The sequence below is a fragment of the Falco peregrinus genome, chromosome 5 (genome assembly GCF_023634155.1).
Source record: "Falco peregrinus isolate bFalPer1 chromosome 5, bFalPer1.pri, whole genome shotgun sequence".
In the NCBI taxonomy this organism is placed as follows: Eukaryota; Metazoa; Chordata; class Aves; order Falconiformes; family Falconidae; genus Falco; species Falco peregrinus.
Window position 1 is genome coordinate 5479657 of NC_073725.1, and position 13802 is coordinate 5493458.

General features: G+C 48.9%; 3 protein-coding genes across 3 annotated transcripts in view; all 3 read right to left on the bottom strand.

Moving 5' to 3' along the window:
• HOXA3 (homeobox A3) overlaps positions 1–13706 on the bottom strand; it is a 45576-nt gene extending 31870 nt beyond the window's left edge. The window contains exons 1-2 of the mRNA XM_027786455.2: positions 13576–13706; positions 1653–1757 (exon numbers count right to left, since the gene is read on the bottom strand). The gene's annotated coding sequence lies outside the window, so the exon portion shown is untranslated. The remainder of the gene's footprint in view (positions 1–1652; positions 1758–13575) is intronic.
• Positions 3148–5865, bottom strand: HOXA5 (homeobox A5). The gene is made up of 2 exons (XM_005237181.4): positions 4674–5865; positions 3148–3691 (listed from the first exon to the last, which is right to left on the bottom strand). Exons 1-2 carry the CDS (start codon positions 5233–5235, stop codon positions 3441–3443), a joined length of 813 nt encoding a protein of 270 aa, XP_005237238.1. The 5' UTR covers positions 5236–5865; the 3' UTR covers positions 3148–3440.
• HOXA6 (homeobox A6) lies at positions 7201–9607 on the bottom strand. The gene is made up of 2 exons (XM_005237182.3): positions 8971–9607; positions 7201–7602 (listed from the first exon to the last, which is right to left on the bottom strand). The coding sequence occupies exons 1-2, from the start codon at positions 9404–9406 to the stop codon at positions 7343–7345; spliced, it is 696 nt and encodes a 231-aa protein (XP_005237239.2). The 5' UTR covers positions 9407–9607; the 3' UTR covers positions 7201–7342.
• Positions 13707–13802: the final 96 nt, after the last annotated feature.

Genomic DNA, 13802 nt, shown 5'->3' on the forward strand with positions numbered 1-13802 from the left:
TGCAGAGGTACACACCAACCTTACCCTCCTGTACCCCTGTGCCTTTCTCTCATTTTTACTTGCAGTAGCAGATACAGCCTGAATCGCAATATTCAAACAGGATAGCACTAGCAAAATAAAACAAAGCCCATCTCCCAGCTCACATCAAACCACCCCATTCTTTTGCAAACCCGACTTTATGACACATGAAGGAAAACAAAGTGATCTGATTAATCCCTGCTACTCCAAACCTGAGCAGAGAAAGAGATACTCACAGCTGCTTTGTGTGTGTGAGTGCGTATATATATAAATATATATATATATATATATATCTGAGGCAATTCTTAAATCTCTTACTTAACCCCCAACTAGTTGGTCTGCACCCCCAGAGATCACTGGCCTAAGGAACAGATCTGAGGGTAAGGATCAGGCCTTAATGCTACCCAGAGAAAGACAGAGTTCCTTTCACCCTTTCATTCAAGTCCTGGAAATTCAAAGACTAAAGTTAAATCCGGCCATAAAGTTTATTGCTGAGTAATCACACTCTAGTGAGAACAGTCCACTTAAATAAAAAGAATGTTGAAGTAAACACGCAGCTGGGGCCTACCCCACAATGGCAGCCAGCAATACAAGGCAGAGAGGGAAAGAGCAGAGCTAAGGAGATATTTACAATCTTCAATAAACCAAGCCCGTATTTCATAATTTGCAGCACTCTAATGACCTGTAGTCTCTTGTATTAATGCTACAAGTTACAGTCAATTGGTTCGCTTAAAAAAAAAAAAAAGTCACAGGAACATATACACACGTACACACCCTTTGTATACATAGATACACCTATATTAGGCACACATACGCATGTGCACGGCTTTATACAGGCGTATACATTGATTCGTACATGCATGCACAGACACACATAATTTAAATATATTTATGCAATTACACATATGATCTGGGAAAAGTTACAGCAACATTATAAATGCACATCCCCGAAACATGCTACACGCTCGCAGATGGACATACATACATAGCTAAAGCTTTCTGCACAACCCAATGCAGAAAATAGGAATCTTAAGCGCTCCAAATACAGTCTGTGCCATTTTAATACTAGCTCTGATGTGCAACATATTTCACCAATCCAAAGATTATTACCATATCAGCACGCCTCCAACTCTATCATGCCTACATACAGCACTGCCCAGATAATATCAAGCCCTATCTATTTTGTTTCCCCTTTTTTTAATTGCCTGCAGTAACTACTCTTTGCTAAACAAAACCTCTCCAAACTTGGAGAGTCTATTGGAGCAAAGGAAGTAATTATCTTCTGCGGTAGTCAAAGTGATTAAAGCTAGGCCCCAAAATCCATCTCTGCCAAAGTCGCTTATTGTGGTTTACTTTGATTTGATCGTTAAAATAGAGAGCTAGCTGCTGCAAGTGAAGGGATGGGGGGGGATTTGCAGCGCAACCTGGATCGTTAGTGGTTGATCCTGCCCCTAGGGCTCGGTGGGACCGTCCTGAAAAGCTCCAGGCCGAGGGGAAGGGAAAGGGAAAGGGAAAGGGAAAGGGAAAGAGAAAGAGAAAGAAAGAGAGAGGAGAGAGAGGCAGCGAGAGCGAGCGGGAGCCTCGGCTTCCCCACTGTACAAATAAACTTTAAGGAACTTGTGCACAAAACTTACCTTTGACTTGCAAGGAGCCATTTTTCATACAGTATTGAGAACTTGTGGTTTGGATACTTCTGTCCCTAAACCTGACAATTTGAATGGCCAGGAGGCACACGTAGCCTGCAAAAGAGTCAAATGAAGTCCAGCGTCAGTGAGATTATATGTTATGTGGTATATAATGTTGGATGTCAACTCCCCAAAACCATAAAACTTACTTTAATGGCACCACGTGACTTTTTATAGCCAGTGAGCCTATCTGTCTGTGCTATGGATGATTTTACGATCTAATTCATAGACAAAACCCTATTCATTTGGCACCCAAATGTCATATAGCCGGAACTGGGGCTTATAAAGTTTACTGTTTTATAACTTTTAAGGGAAGGCATCAATGTAACCAGTCAGTAAATGTGCAAATCTTTAGTTGCTCTTAGAAGCCCAGAAGAGTTAACCATTCAAGCTCTGATGGGGTAAGTAACATTACGTTTATAGCAAACTAATCGTACTGAAGAAAACCAAAAATCTTTAAAGGGTGAAAAGTGGGAATGTGGCTAGCGAGGGTTGCTATTAGACGCAGAGGGCTCGGACGTGGCTGTCCTGCAAATATACTTAATGAAACCACAGGAGAAATTCTAGAGCGACGCAAACACGGCTTGAGTTAGCAGCGTGTTTTAACAAAGCACATGTTTTGGGGTTTTTTTTTTTCAACCATCAGCAAACAGCTAGCAGTTGATTTACCCACAAAGGGTGTTGATTGTGGTCCTGCGATGCAGCTTTACACCTAGCGAGAAACCAGTAAGGAGGAACTTCTGATCAAACTTTCAATTAAAAATACTGGTAGCGGACAATCGCAGCATCTACTATTTGAAACGTGCAGCAGGAGCCAGGTAAAATCTTACTACAAACTCTGCACTGGTTAATATCTTTTCCAGAGGCAAATCAGGAAGCACAACTTCTTGCTTTGCACAGACCAGATCACGAAAACTTTACAATAGAAAGTTTATTTTTTTTGTTGATTTCCAGTCAGTTTTTTTAAAAACAAATACAAAAAAAAAAAAAAAAGCTGATCACATTTTGCTCAAACAGCCAGACTTTGACTATATTTGTAACTTTGTTCACAAAAAACATACATCACAGAAGCTGCGCTTAATAAGAGCCACTTCTAAGAGTTCGTGCAAAGAGTCATATACAAAGGCACAGCAAGGACATACTGCTTGGAATCACAGTTTTCGTCACAGATTCACTATTCACTACACGTAGGACAAGTTCAGTTGATTTCATCATTTCACCTCTACAACAGCATTAATTACACAGGAATTATATAGGTAGTTTGAATAAAAATATTTTTAACAGCTTGGAGCTATACAGACATTAACACTTGACCACACATGCACAGTTAAGCAGGTTGAGTGCAACACATAACATTTGTACTAAACGGGGGGAGGGTTTCTTTCTCTCTCTCCTTTTTTTTTTAGCCTTATTTTTTTGTTCTTTTTTGTTTAGTTTTGTTTTGTTTTAACAGTTACTTCAAGTAACACAGCTCGCTTCATATAAATAAGTTAAAACATCTATTATTTTTTTCAAGACAAAGCCATTCAAGACAAAGAAATGTACGATAAAAGCAGATCTACTTATACACGCGAGAGAATGGTAATAAACAGGCTCATGATTAAAAGATGAATAAGGGCGACAAGAACAGGGTTTCTTCACAGAAGTAACACAAGGAAGTTTTAGAAAGTCAACTTAGTACTGACATGAGACGCAGGGTCAGCTAATACTGCTCAGTACTTTTAATTGATCAAACGCTTAGGGACGGAATGCCCCTCCTGCAGCTGCCATGCTCATACTTTTCAGCTTATTATCCTTTTTCCATTTCATTCTCCTGTTTTGGAACCAGATCTTTATTTGTCTCTCTGAGAGGCAAAGAGCATGTGCTATTTCAATCCTTCTTCTGCGGGTCAGGTATCTATTGAAGTGAAATTCCTTTTCCAGCTCCAAGGTCTGATAGCGGGTGTAAGCAGTCCGAGCCCTTTTCCCTTCTGGTCCCCCTATGTTGTCTGGAAGAGAAAAGTACATGATTTAGATTCTCAGCAGCCACTCGGAGCCTTCGTGTCTTATTGCAGCTACCAGCGACCAGGACCGTTATTCTCAGTCCTGCCTGGTTTTGTTTCTGGCTTGGATAAACGCTCAACAAGTTTCCTCCTCCAGCCCCTTTTCGGAAAGGCTTGGGGGAGGGGGATTTGGTGGTCTCGGTAAGTTTTCACTTGGATTTGGGGTTCGATTTTTTTAAATTGAAAAAAAAAAATTTTTTTTTTAGACTAATTCGCCCCCCCCCCCCGCCTCCGCCTGCCCCAGATAAGCTGGTTTGGGGGGTGCCTCTGCTGCTGGCTGGATTTCAGGGCTGGGAGAGCAAAGCTGAAGCGTGCAGCCCTTTCCCACGGCTGAGCTGGGGGAGGCTCTGGGAGGCAGCGAGCCCGCGGCTGCTCCCCCAGCAGCGAGGGCAGGGCAGGTACGCCGGGCTGAAAGTTGCTCCGCTTCCCCGCGCCCCTCGAGCCCTCTCCCCGGAGTTTGGGGCGACTCGCCCCCCCCCCCCCCCCTCCCCCATGGCTTCCCAGCAGTGAAAACTGCCCTCGTCGCCCTCTCTTATTCTCTTTTTGATACGGCTTGGCAAAATAAATGGGGTCAACCGCGCCGTTCCCACTGGAGGATCCCCCTTCCAGAGGAGAGCCGGGAGCAGCCTCTGCTCCCGATCCCCCTCCGGGAAGGCGCTGTCTGCTCCCCCGCCGCCCGCCGGGGCCGGCGCTGGGAGCCAGGCGGGCTGTGATTTTGGGGCCGGGCGGTTTTTTCCCTTTTGGAGAGGACTCGCCGGGAAAGGGAGCGTGCTTCCCTGCGAGCAGAGTTGTGCTGTGCGCGGCGGCTGCCCGCTCTCACGCCCTCCTCTCCCCCTCTCCCCGACCTTGCTCGGCGCAGCCACCCGGTTTACATTAAATCCTCCTTTTCCTCCAGAGAAATAAAGAAAGAACAGGGTATATGCTTTACCATGACTTATGTGCAGTTTTCGCATCCAGGGGTAGATCTGGGGCTGTGAAGGCTGGGCTGTGCTTTGGTCGGTCGGGGCACTTGCCTGCTCGCTGCTTGCTGGAGTGTCTTCCTCAGTCCCAGACGAGGTGCCAACCCCGTCTCTGCTGATGTGCGTGTTGCTGCTGGAATTGGACGAAGTGCTGGTGGAGTTGGCGAGGGAGTTTTTCACCCCGTGGTGACTCTCGCTGACAGGCGAACCGGCCACGGCGGTGCAGGGCAGAGGGTCAGGGGGAGGCGAGTGGGAAGACGTCGCGGGCTGGTTGTACCTGGGCTCTGTCGAGGCAGAGGTGGTGTTGGCCGGGTAACTGCGGGGTCTCTCATTGGCACCAAAGTGGGTGGAAGCAGAGCGCCCGACGCTGAGGTCCATGCCATTGTAGCCGTATCCGTACCTGCCGGAGTGCATGCTGGCGGAGTCCCTGTATTGCTCGCTCACCGAGCTGTGATCTCCATAATTATGTAACTGGTAGTCCGGGCCATTTGGATAGCGACCGCAAAATGAGTTTACAAAATAAGAGCTCATTTGTTTTTTGATATGTGTGCTTGATTTGTGGCTCTTGGTCGTTTTGTGCGTCTATAGCACCCTTGCACAATTTATGATGAATTATGGAAATGACTGGGACATGTACTTGGTTCCCTCCTACGTAGGCACCCAAATATGGGGTACGGCTTCACATCACGTGCTTTTGTTGTCCAGTCGTAAATCCTGCCTGATGACCTCTAGAGGTAAACTCGTGCACTGGTGGGGGAGCTGGGAGGGCGCGGGCGGCCCGGGGCGCGCCGCCGCCGCGCGCCGCCGCCGCCGCCGCCCGCCCGTCCGCCGGCCTCCAGCGCCACCCGCTGGCGGCGCGGGGGATGGCGGCGGCTCCGCGGGGTCGGCCCGGGGTGACGGCCCCCGACGGCGGCGCGGAGCGGCGCGGGGCACGCCGCCGCCTAGCCTGCCACCGCCGACGGCGGCACCGGCAGCCGGCGGCGGGGCTGCGGGGCCGGCGGAGCTTGCTGCGCGACCCCGGCCGCCGGAGAGCCTGGCATGCGGGGACCGCTCCGCTTTGTGCCTGTTCTCCCCCGCGCGAGGCTTATTTACACCGGTTCACATATCCTACGTTACCCATCCTCGGATGCTATGCTGGCAACGTTTATGTCTCTTACTTTTTTTTTTTTTTTTTTTTAATGATTCCTCCCCCCTTCCCCCTTTTTCCCGCGCCGGAGGTTTCGAGAGGCGCCTGGGTCCTGCCGATCTGAAATGGCAGGTACCTATGAAAGATAAATATCGTGCAGCGTTTTTCTAACTAGGGGGTCAAATTCCAGGCGCCTTTACGGTCGCCGTTATTTTTCCGCCTCTCGGGAAAAAAAAAAAACGTCTGAATGCGGCGGTAGCCATTTTGCATTAGTATTTTCCAGATTTGGCTTTTAAAATATTTAGAGCGGTAGCCCAAACTGCGCTGCCTTCCAAACAAAAGAGCCTTAATGCTTATACAAGTGTATTTGTACACAGCTTCACACGCACACTCACGCACACACAATATAATATGTAGAGATACATCGTATATATTAATCGATATTTTCGCTGCGCTTATTTTACTTATAGAGAACTCGAAATGGAAGCATTTTATGGCAGCTACTTTTCTTTAGAGTATCTATTTATTTTTTCCAGTGCTAAGAAATGCGAATGTGAATTAAGATAACACAAAAGCAGGGAAGAAGATCCCCGAGTTAATATGACAGACACTTTCTTTTAATTAAAAAAAAAAAAAAAAAAAAAAAAAGGGAAGAAAGGAAAGAGAAGAAAGGAAGATCGACCCAAGCCCACGAAGCCCCAAGAAACGTAGTCCATAATTCAAAGCCCCTTCAGTGTAGAGCTGAGCTCACCGAAACCTCAGTGTAAGCTCAACGGGAACCACAGAAATTCGACCGCTTTGAAACCTCTTTCCTCGCTTCCCCTGAAGTTTAACGCCGAGTTTTTTACTTCAATACTAGTAGTGCAGATTAGGCAGTTCAGCGGCATTTTAAAAATCTCCCTGCAATTCATCTTCACTTTAACTGCAAGTTTATGCCCAGGGTTTTGTACAACGATTTTTTTAACAGTGTTTTCCTTCTTTTTGCCATTTAAATATCTTACACATGCGTAAAACTTTTTTTTCTTCCCTGCAGACCATAAGCTCCCAAACAACATAACGAGATGGCCCGACATGGCGGGAGTTAGCAACAAAATAAACCCAGGGTTTTCTAAAATCTCTCGTATTTCTACAACACGAACATTTCTAATAAAAAAAAAAATCACTCTCTTATGTCTTTTCACACAGGCACACCGGGGACACGCACCCACACACAGAAGCTGACCTCAAATATTTAAAAATCTGGGCCATTTCTCTAACATATTAAGCAACGCCATCTATGCTTTCGAAAGATGGTTATATACATACATGCCTGTAGCTCGAAAGCTAGGGCTTCCACATACATTAAAGAAAGTCACAGATGATTGAAAATGTACATCTTTTAACCAAGCCTTTTGGGAATTAATAGACTGTGAAAAACCTATAGGATTTTAGTAGCAGAAGGAACACAAGGTAAATAATAATAGTAATAGTAAGCACTAAGGAAAGGCCTGGTAGCGTTTATTAAACATGGTTCTACTCCCCTGACTTTTCCTCTGTTTCTTCGCTGCTGGGCGGTGTGGAATTTATGAATTTGTTTTCCTTTTTCCATTTCATCCGCCTGTTTTGAAACCATATTTTAATCTGGCGTTCAGTAAGGCAGAGAGCGTTTGCAATCTCAATACGTCGTCTTCGGGTTAAGTATCTGTTAAAATGAAATTCCTTCTCTAACTCTAGCGTTTGGTATCTGGTGTAAGTTTGCCTCCCTCGTCTCCCATGAGTTCCATATACTGTACCTGTAGAAGTAAAGACAAAACGATCGCATTGGACAGGGCCCACTGATTTCAGACCAGAAAGAGCGATTAGTATATTCTGCCTCCTTTTGCAGGCACAATCACGGGGAGGGGGGAAGCTGCTGTGGTTTCCTGGAGCCTTTTTTTTTTTTTTTTTCCTCCCCCCCTCTTTTCCTTTCTCCTGCCTGACCAGCTGCAAATGCGGATGTGCAGCGTGCTTACGGTGGTGGGGCAACTGGCATACAAAGAGGCTTTAAGGTGGAACTAGGGAAAGTGAAGTAGGTCGCACCGTGTGAACCGCTGAGCAGTGTCTACCCGATGCATGTTGAGACCCTGTGCGCGCACACACACACGCGCGCGCGCGCACACACACACACACACACACCCCCACACGTGTGCGCGATCCGGGGAGCTGAACGCATGCATATGTGTGTGTGTGTGCGCACGTATATGCGGGTGTGTTTACACAAACACACTCTATTGCCATGGCTGTGACTACAGAGGATCTGTAATTGAAGTATAATTATAGACATCAGCTAAAGATCATAGAAGAGCCTTTGCCATTTGCTCCGGAATTTACTGCCCTCGAATGCAAAGCAGCATCAGAATGGTCTTGCTAAAAGTTTAACTTTCCAAAAAAGAAATGCGACCCACAGTCCAGCAAACATGAACTCGGGAGGGGAGAGGATGGGAGTCATTAGCAAACACTGGAAGTAAACGTCTTAATACGGGATAATTAAAAATAAGTGCCACCCCAATACACCCCACCACCACCCCGCATCACTCCTGGACAGAATAGTTCAATTATGTGAAGTTCACTCGTAAGTCAGAGAAAATCCGCGATGCCATGGAAGTGCGCCCACGGCCCCAGAAACGTGCTCTCAATATCCAATACTTACAGGCTAATGAGCTGGGGGAGGGGGGCGAGGAGGAATGTGCCACAAATGCATTGGATCCTCAGTACAGAGGGCATATTCCCTGCATCGCTCTCTGACAATGAAGAAGCGGAACAGAGGCTTTGGGGTGGCTTTAGGAGGGTGGTAAAACTGCTGTGCTCCTTTTTTTTCCTCTTTCTCTTTTTTTTTCTCCCATACCCCCCCACCCCACACACCCCCGCTTCCTAAGGATTCCCCAGTAACTTCCAGCAGTGAATCCACAAGCTGGGCTCTCGGCCACTGTTCCCCGGGTGCCAATGTGCCAGGTCTAAAATAACCTGGGAAGGTTTCGTGTTACACGCTGCCCTGCAGGAACCGTGCCTCTCCAGCAGTCAGGACTTCATCTCAAAACCAAAAACCACCCCAAAATCTTGGGGAAAGAAACTTTTCCTTCCACACACCCCCCACCCCCCTTGATTGCATCGAAACGCCTTACCAGCGCAGGAGTTCATCCGCTGCATCCAGGGGTAAACAGGACTCGTGTACTTCCGGTCGGTGCCTTCGTCATTTACAATTTTGGCTTGGACGCCGCTGGATTTGTACTGTTGATCGGAAGAAAAGTGCAGGTAGTCCCCGGCCCCCCTCTGTTTGCCACTGCCGGAGGGAGAGGCGCTACTAATTTCCTTGTCCGAATAAAAACAAGAGGCTCCGTACTCATAGGAAGCCCGATTGCAAGTAATGACGGTGTTGGACTGTTGGTAGAAACAAGGTGAGGTGTAAGTCTTGTCCTGCAGGCTGCTTGCCCCGTACGAAGCCGGAAAATGCCTGAGAGCATCATAGCCCGCCGGGTAAAGGGGGATCTGCCCGAGGAAAGAGTCCTGGCCCCCGGGCAGGCTTCCCGGGAAAGTGGGATTCACGAAATAGGAACTCATTTGCTCTCCCCCTCTCCCGGACCGTGATTTGTTGTGTATTAGTACATCTGGCGATAACTATTAGGAGTCGTCGAAGTGGTTTGTTTCTGGATGGCCGAGCGCCAAAAGCGACAGCAGAAAATAGGAGCAGCTGACGGCGGGGCGGCCAATGGGAGCGCGCGCGGCGCCCGCTCCCCCGGGGCCGCCGCCACCGCGCCGCCAACTTACCGGCAGCCCCGGCCCCGCCGCGCCGCCCCGCGCAGCGCCGCGCAACGCAACGCCGCGCCGCTGGGACCGGCCGCGCCCCCGGGGCGGCACCGCCCCTCCGGAGGAAAAATATTCCGATAATAACAACAGTAATAATAACAGGAATAATTCCCGGCAGGAGCAGGCGGTGCGGGCAGCGTGACAGCGGCGGACGGGGACACCCCCCCACCCGGCGGCTGGAGGCGGGGGGGCGCCCTTAAAAGTTGGGGGCCCCGGGGCAGGCTTGGCGCCCCCGGGAGCGGCGCAGCCCCGCGGGCAGGGCGGGCGAGGCGCCCCCGGCCCTCCGGTGGCGGAGGATGCGGCGGGGGAAAGTTTGGAGCGGAGGGAGCACGTGAAGGGGGAGCGGAGCGCCGCGCAGCGCTGGGGGGCCGGGCGGCCTCTCTGCCTTTTCCCACCCCGAAGCCACAACCGCATCCAGGAGGGTTTAGGCGATTTTTATTTTATTATTTTCCCCGCAAACCGCCCCTCCGCTGAGACTTCCCTGCGGAGCTCGCCCGGGGAGCCCGCCTTACCACCGAACCTAGCTTTTGTGAAAGAGGCCGACGCGTCCTGCGTGGAAGAGGTCGTGTATCTTAATGAACACCCTCATAATTAACGCAAAGGTTGTGGCCGGGGGAGGAAACGGTGGCCTTCCGGGGAGGGGGATTTTTGGTTTGCACCAAATGCCCGAGAAGGCCCCGGGAAGGGCTGGGCGGGCTCCCGGCGCCCCCCGAGCAGCCCAGATAAAGTTCCACGTGTCCTTTCTCCCCGAGTTCCCCCGCCCCCCGCCAGAGTCCACCCGAGGAAATAAAACATTCAAATTAAAAAACGAGCCAGTAGGACTATTCCCAATTAATACAGCCCTGCTAATGAGTCAGCAGAAGCCAATCGGTTTCGTTGTTGCTCCGAATAATTTGATTAAATGTGGATGTGTGTCTTTAAAAGGGAAAAAAATAATACGTGAAACAAATATTTCCACCTTCATTTTTCAACATGGCAGTTACCCCATAGCGGAAATATAATTCTTGGCCCAGGGCAGGGACAGTAACAGTGCTGATGAAATACGCTGAGGCGCTTTTAATTCAGCCGTAACCCTGCAGTTCCTGGAGATAACATGAGGTTGTTCATTCCAAGCTGTATTTACTCATAATCCGTGCTCATTACAACAGATTGAATAGCCTGACTTTAAACGCGCTCTGACGGAAAGTGACATTCGTACGAGCCCTGTTTCCTAAAGTAGCTTTCAAAGGAGAGTTTTGTTGTTGTTGGGAGACTATTTGTCTCATTTCCGGGGGCAGATTACGATACCTATAAAACAGTAGTGAGTTAAAACATCGCTCCACAATAGATTGTATTGTTCACAGTCTCAGCTGGACTTTCACATTCAGATGTTGATTGCCTCCAATTTTATTTTTTTTTGCTCCCAACTTCCTTAACCTCTTCAGCCCGGCTAATCCATAAACACACCTGGTAGAATTACAGCTCACTAGCTGCATGCTTTGGAAGGTCATTTCAGAAACATGTATTTCCTGAAAGCCAGCCTTCTCCAGAAAAAGGTTTTTACTCAGTGAGAATAGAGTTAAAAAACGAGGGAACACCAGCAAACAGATACACAGCACGCTAAATACAAAGAGGTCTTTAAAAGAGTAGATTTTCGCCAACATAGGTCAGAACGAAAACGCACCGTGAAAAATGAATACTCGGGCCGAGCGAAACCCACCAGCCTCACTTTAAACAAGTTGTGGCCAGACAGTCTTTTGTTTCAATCCATCACACAGAGACAAAAAAAAAAAAATCACTCTAAGTTTAGTTATATTTACATTTTATAGCATCAGTTACAGACTGATTTTTTTTCTCTTTCTCTCTTTTTCTTTTTGTTTCTTTCCTCCTTTTCAAGATACTGTTTGCCTCCAAACCAAACTGTCGAAAGCCCGACGGCAGGCAGCGAAAATATTTCTTCGTTGATCCCATAATATTAAAAGGAATGAAATGTGCACGTTTGCCTGGCTGGGTCGTGTTAGAATAGTTACAGTGACAGCTAAACAATCTGCACTGCAATCTCCGCTTCAGTCACATTCAGGCATCCTTTCCGCTCCTCCCCCCTACCCCCAGAAAACCCCGAATTACAATAATCTGTTACCCCCCAGCTCTGTTGGGGAAATGCCCTGTCCGGACACATTTCGCAGCAGTTTCCCTTCACCATTTCCCCCCCTGGAAAGCAGAAAGCCAACCGCTGCATTTTGCCACCGCAACAAAATCACACTTTGCGATACCCGTGTATTTAATCCGCCTTTTATTTGTTTTCGGAATTCCCCGCATCCCCAGCACCTCCTCCACCACACACTTCGCCTTCCTCCTCCCGCCGAAAACCCGGACGGCAACCTCAGCCACCCTCGGATACAGGTGCGGGGGCAGTAACCCTCTTAAACTGAAAAGCCTCCTTTTCCTAGGATATAAAACCACTTACAAATCCTTATCATGCTCGGCAGCGTCACCAAAACCAACCTTTAACTAATAGCTCCTAATCCAAACAGTTTGGGCAAGGCGAACCGTTGTTTAGGCTGACGGGGTGCGGGAGCCTGGCCGGGGAGGCGCGGGCGGGTCCTCCCAGCCCGCTCCCACTGTAATATTTTACAGTTGACACGCACCGAGCTAGAAGCGGAGGGAAAGGGGAGGGGGCAGAGCCGGTCCCGCAGGAATATCTTGCCCGGGGGCGAGCCGCGATGCTCCTATAGAAAAAGGTAGGCCAGATTTTTTTGTTGGGTTGTTGTTTTCTTAATTATTTTATTTGGTCTTTTATTTGGGTTTCCCCCGAGCAGCGCAGGCTCCCAGCGCTGCCCTTCCCAGGGGCTGCGGGGGCCGCTCCGCGCCCGCCTCCGCCGTTCCGCCACGCCGTGGCAGCACTGAGCACCCGCGGCCCCGCAATAAATAATCCGGCGCTCACTGCAGCTCCAGTCCGGCGGATACCGCAATGCAATGCAAATGCAATGCTTTATCAGCCCGGCAGTACAAGCAGAGCCGGGGCCAACACTTAAAGCGCCCAGAGCCGCTCACTTGCCATAAGGAGGCGGGAGCGGAGCCGGGCGGCGGCGGGGGGTCTCGGGGGCGCCGTCCCCGGGGCCCCGCTCCCCCCCCGTCGGCACACACCGCGGGGCACCGGCTCGCCAGCCGCCGCTCCCCCCGCCCCAGCGCCGCACCGTAACAGTCACAACAAGGAGGGAAAGGGGGGAAAAAAGCTCCATCTCCGGCGCTGAGATCAGTTTAGCTGCTGCAAATCCCGCTCCGCGCAGCCGAGGAGCGCAAGCTACCCACGCCGGAAAGCGCCGGCACCTCTGCTCCGATGGACCCACGGCGAGGCATGGGGGGTTTGCAGGCAGCGCTTGATCTGATAAAGAAAATCAAAGACACATTCGCGCTGTTTCCGCCGCGCAGAAATAACCTTTCTCCTGAACATGCCAGGGGAGCCAGGAGTCATTGTGCTGACTGCTGGGTTTTTTTCTGAAACAGTAAAAATTAAATTACATCTACATTTCAGCTGCCGCAAATGAACTTTAAGTTAATGCTACGAAATTAAAAAAAAAAAAATGGGGGGGTTAATTTTTTTTTTCCTTGTGCTGCGGGGAAAAAAAAAATCAAACCAACCCGGATTGATACTATAAACCTACATTCTGAGAAAATAACCTGAATGTCACAGCAACCCTCTGGCAAATGCAAACAGAAATAAACTTCGTGAAAAAAAAAATCCACAGCGTCCTTGCTAAATAATAGAAAGTAGACAATTTATTTAGGCATATTTTTGCATGCACTGGTCAAAATCAACTGAGCTGCAGCCACCTCTATTTTTGGCCGGTAACATTTCAATTTGGTTTAATTGCACATGTCTAATATTTAAACGTATTAAACCATGTTTCCCTGCTTACGGTAGTGTCATATACATTTCTCACCTTTTAGGTTCTGGCTCACAGGAGCCCCTGCGACTTTGACAGCTGTCGCTTTGGCTGCACAGGAGACGAATCGCCCTCCTTTTGGTGCCAGAAGAAGCAGGAAATTAGCCAGGTTGCAAGTTGAAAATCTGCCACGCCAGTGCTTTGAATCCAATATGCCACACCTTCCAGCGGGGGAACTGGAAATTGCCATCCCGGATCTGTGTTCTAGGCGGCTGCTTATGCCG

Excerpts from the sequence above, each read along its gene's own strand:
- HOXA5 (XM_005237181.4), bottom strand. The coding sequence starts at position 5,235 with ATGAGCTCTTATTTTGTAAACTCATTTTGCGGTCGCTATCCAAATGGC. Across the intron at positions 3,692-4,673 it reads AAAACTGCACATAAGTCATG|ACAACATAGGGGGACCAGAA; the intron begins GTAAAGCATATA and ends TTTCTCTTCCAG.
- HOXA6 (XM_005237182.3), bottom strand. The coding sequence starts at position 9,406 with ATGAGTTCCTATTTCGTGAATCCCACTTTCCCGGGAAGCCTGCCCGGG. Across the intron at positions 7,603-8,970 it reads GCGGATGAACTCCTGCGCTG|GTACAGTATATGGAACTCAT; the intron begins GTAAGGCGTTTC and ends TTACTTCTACAG.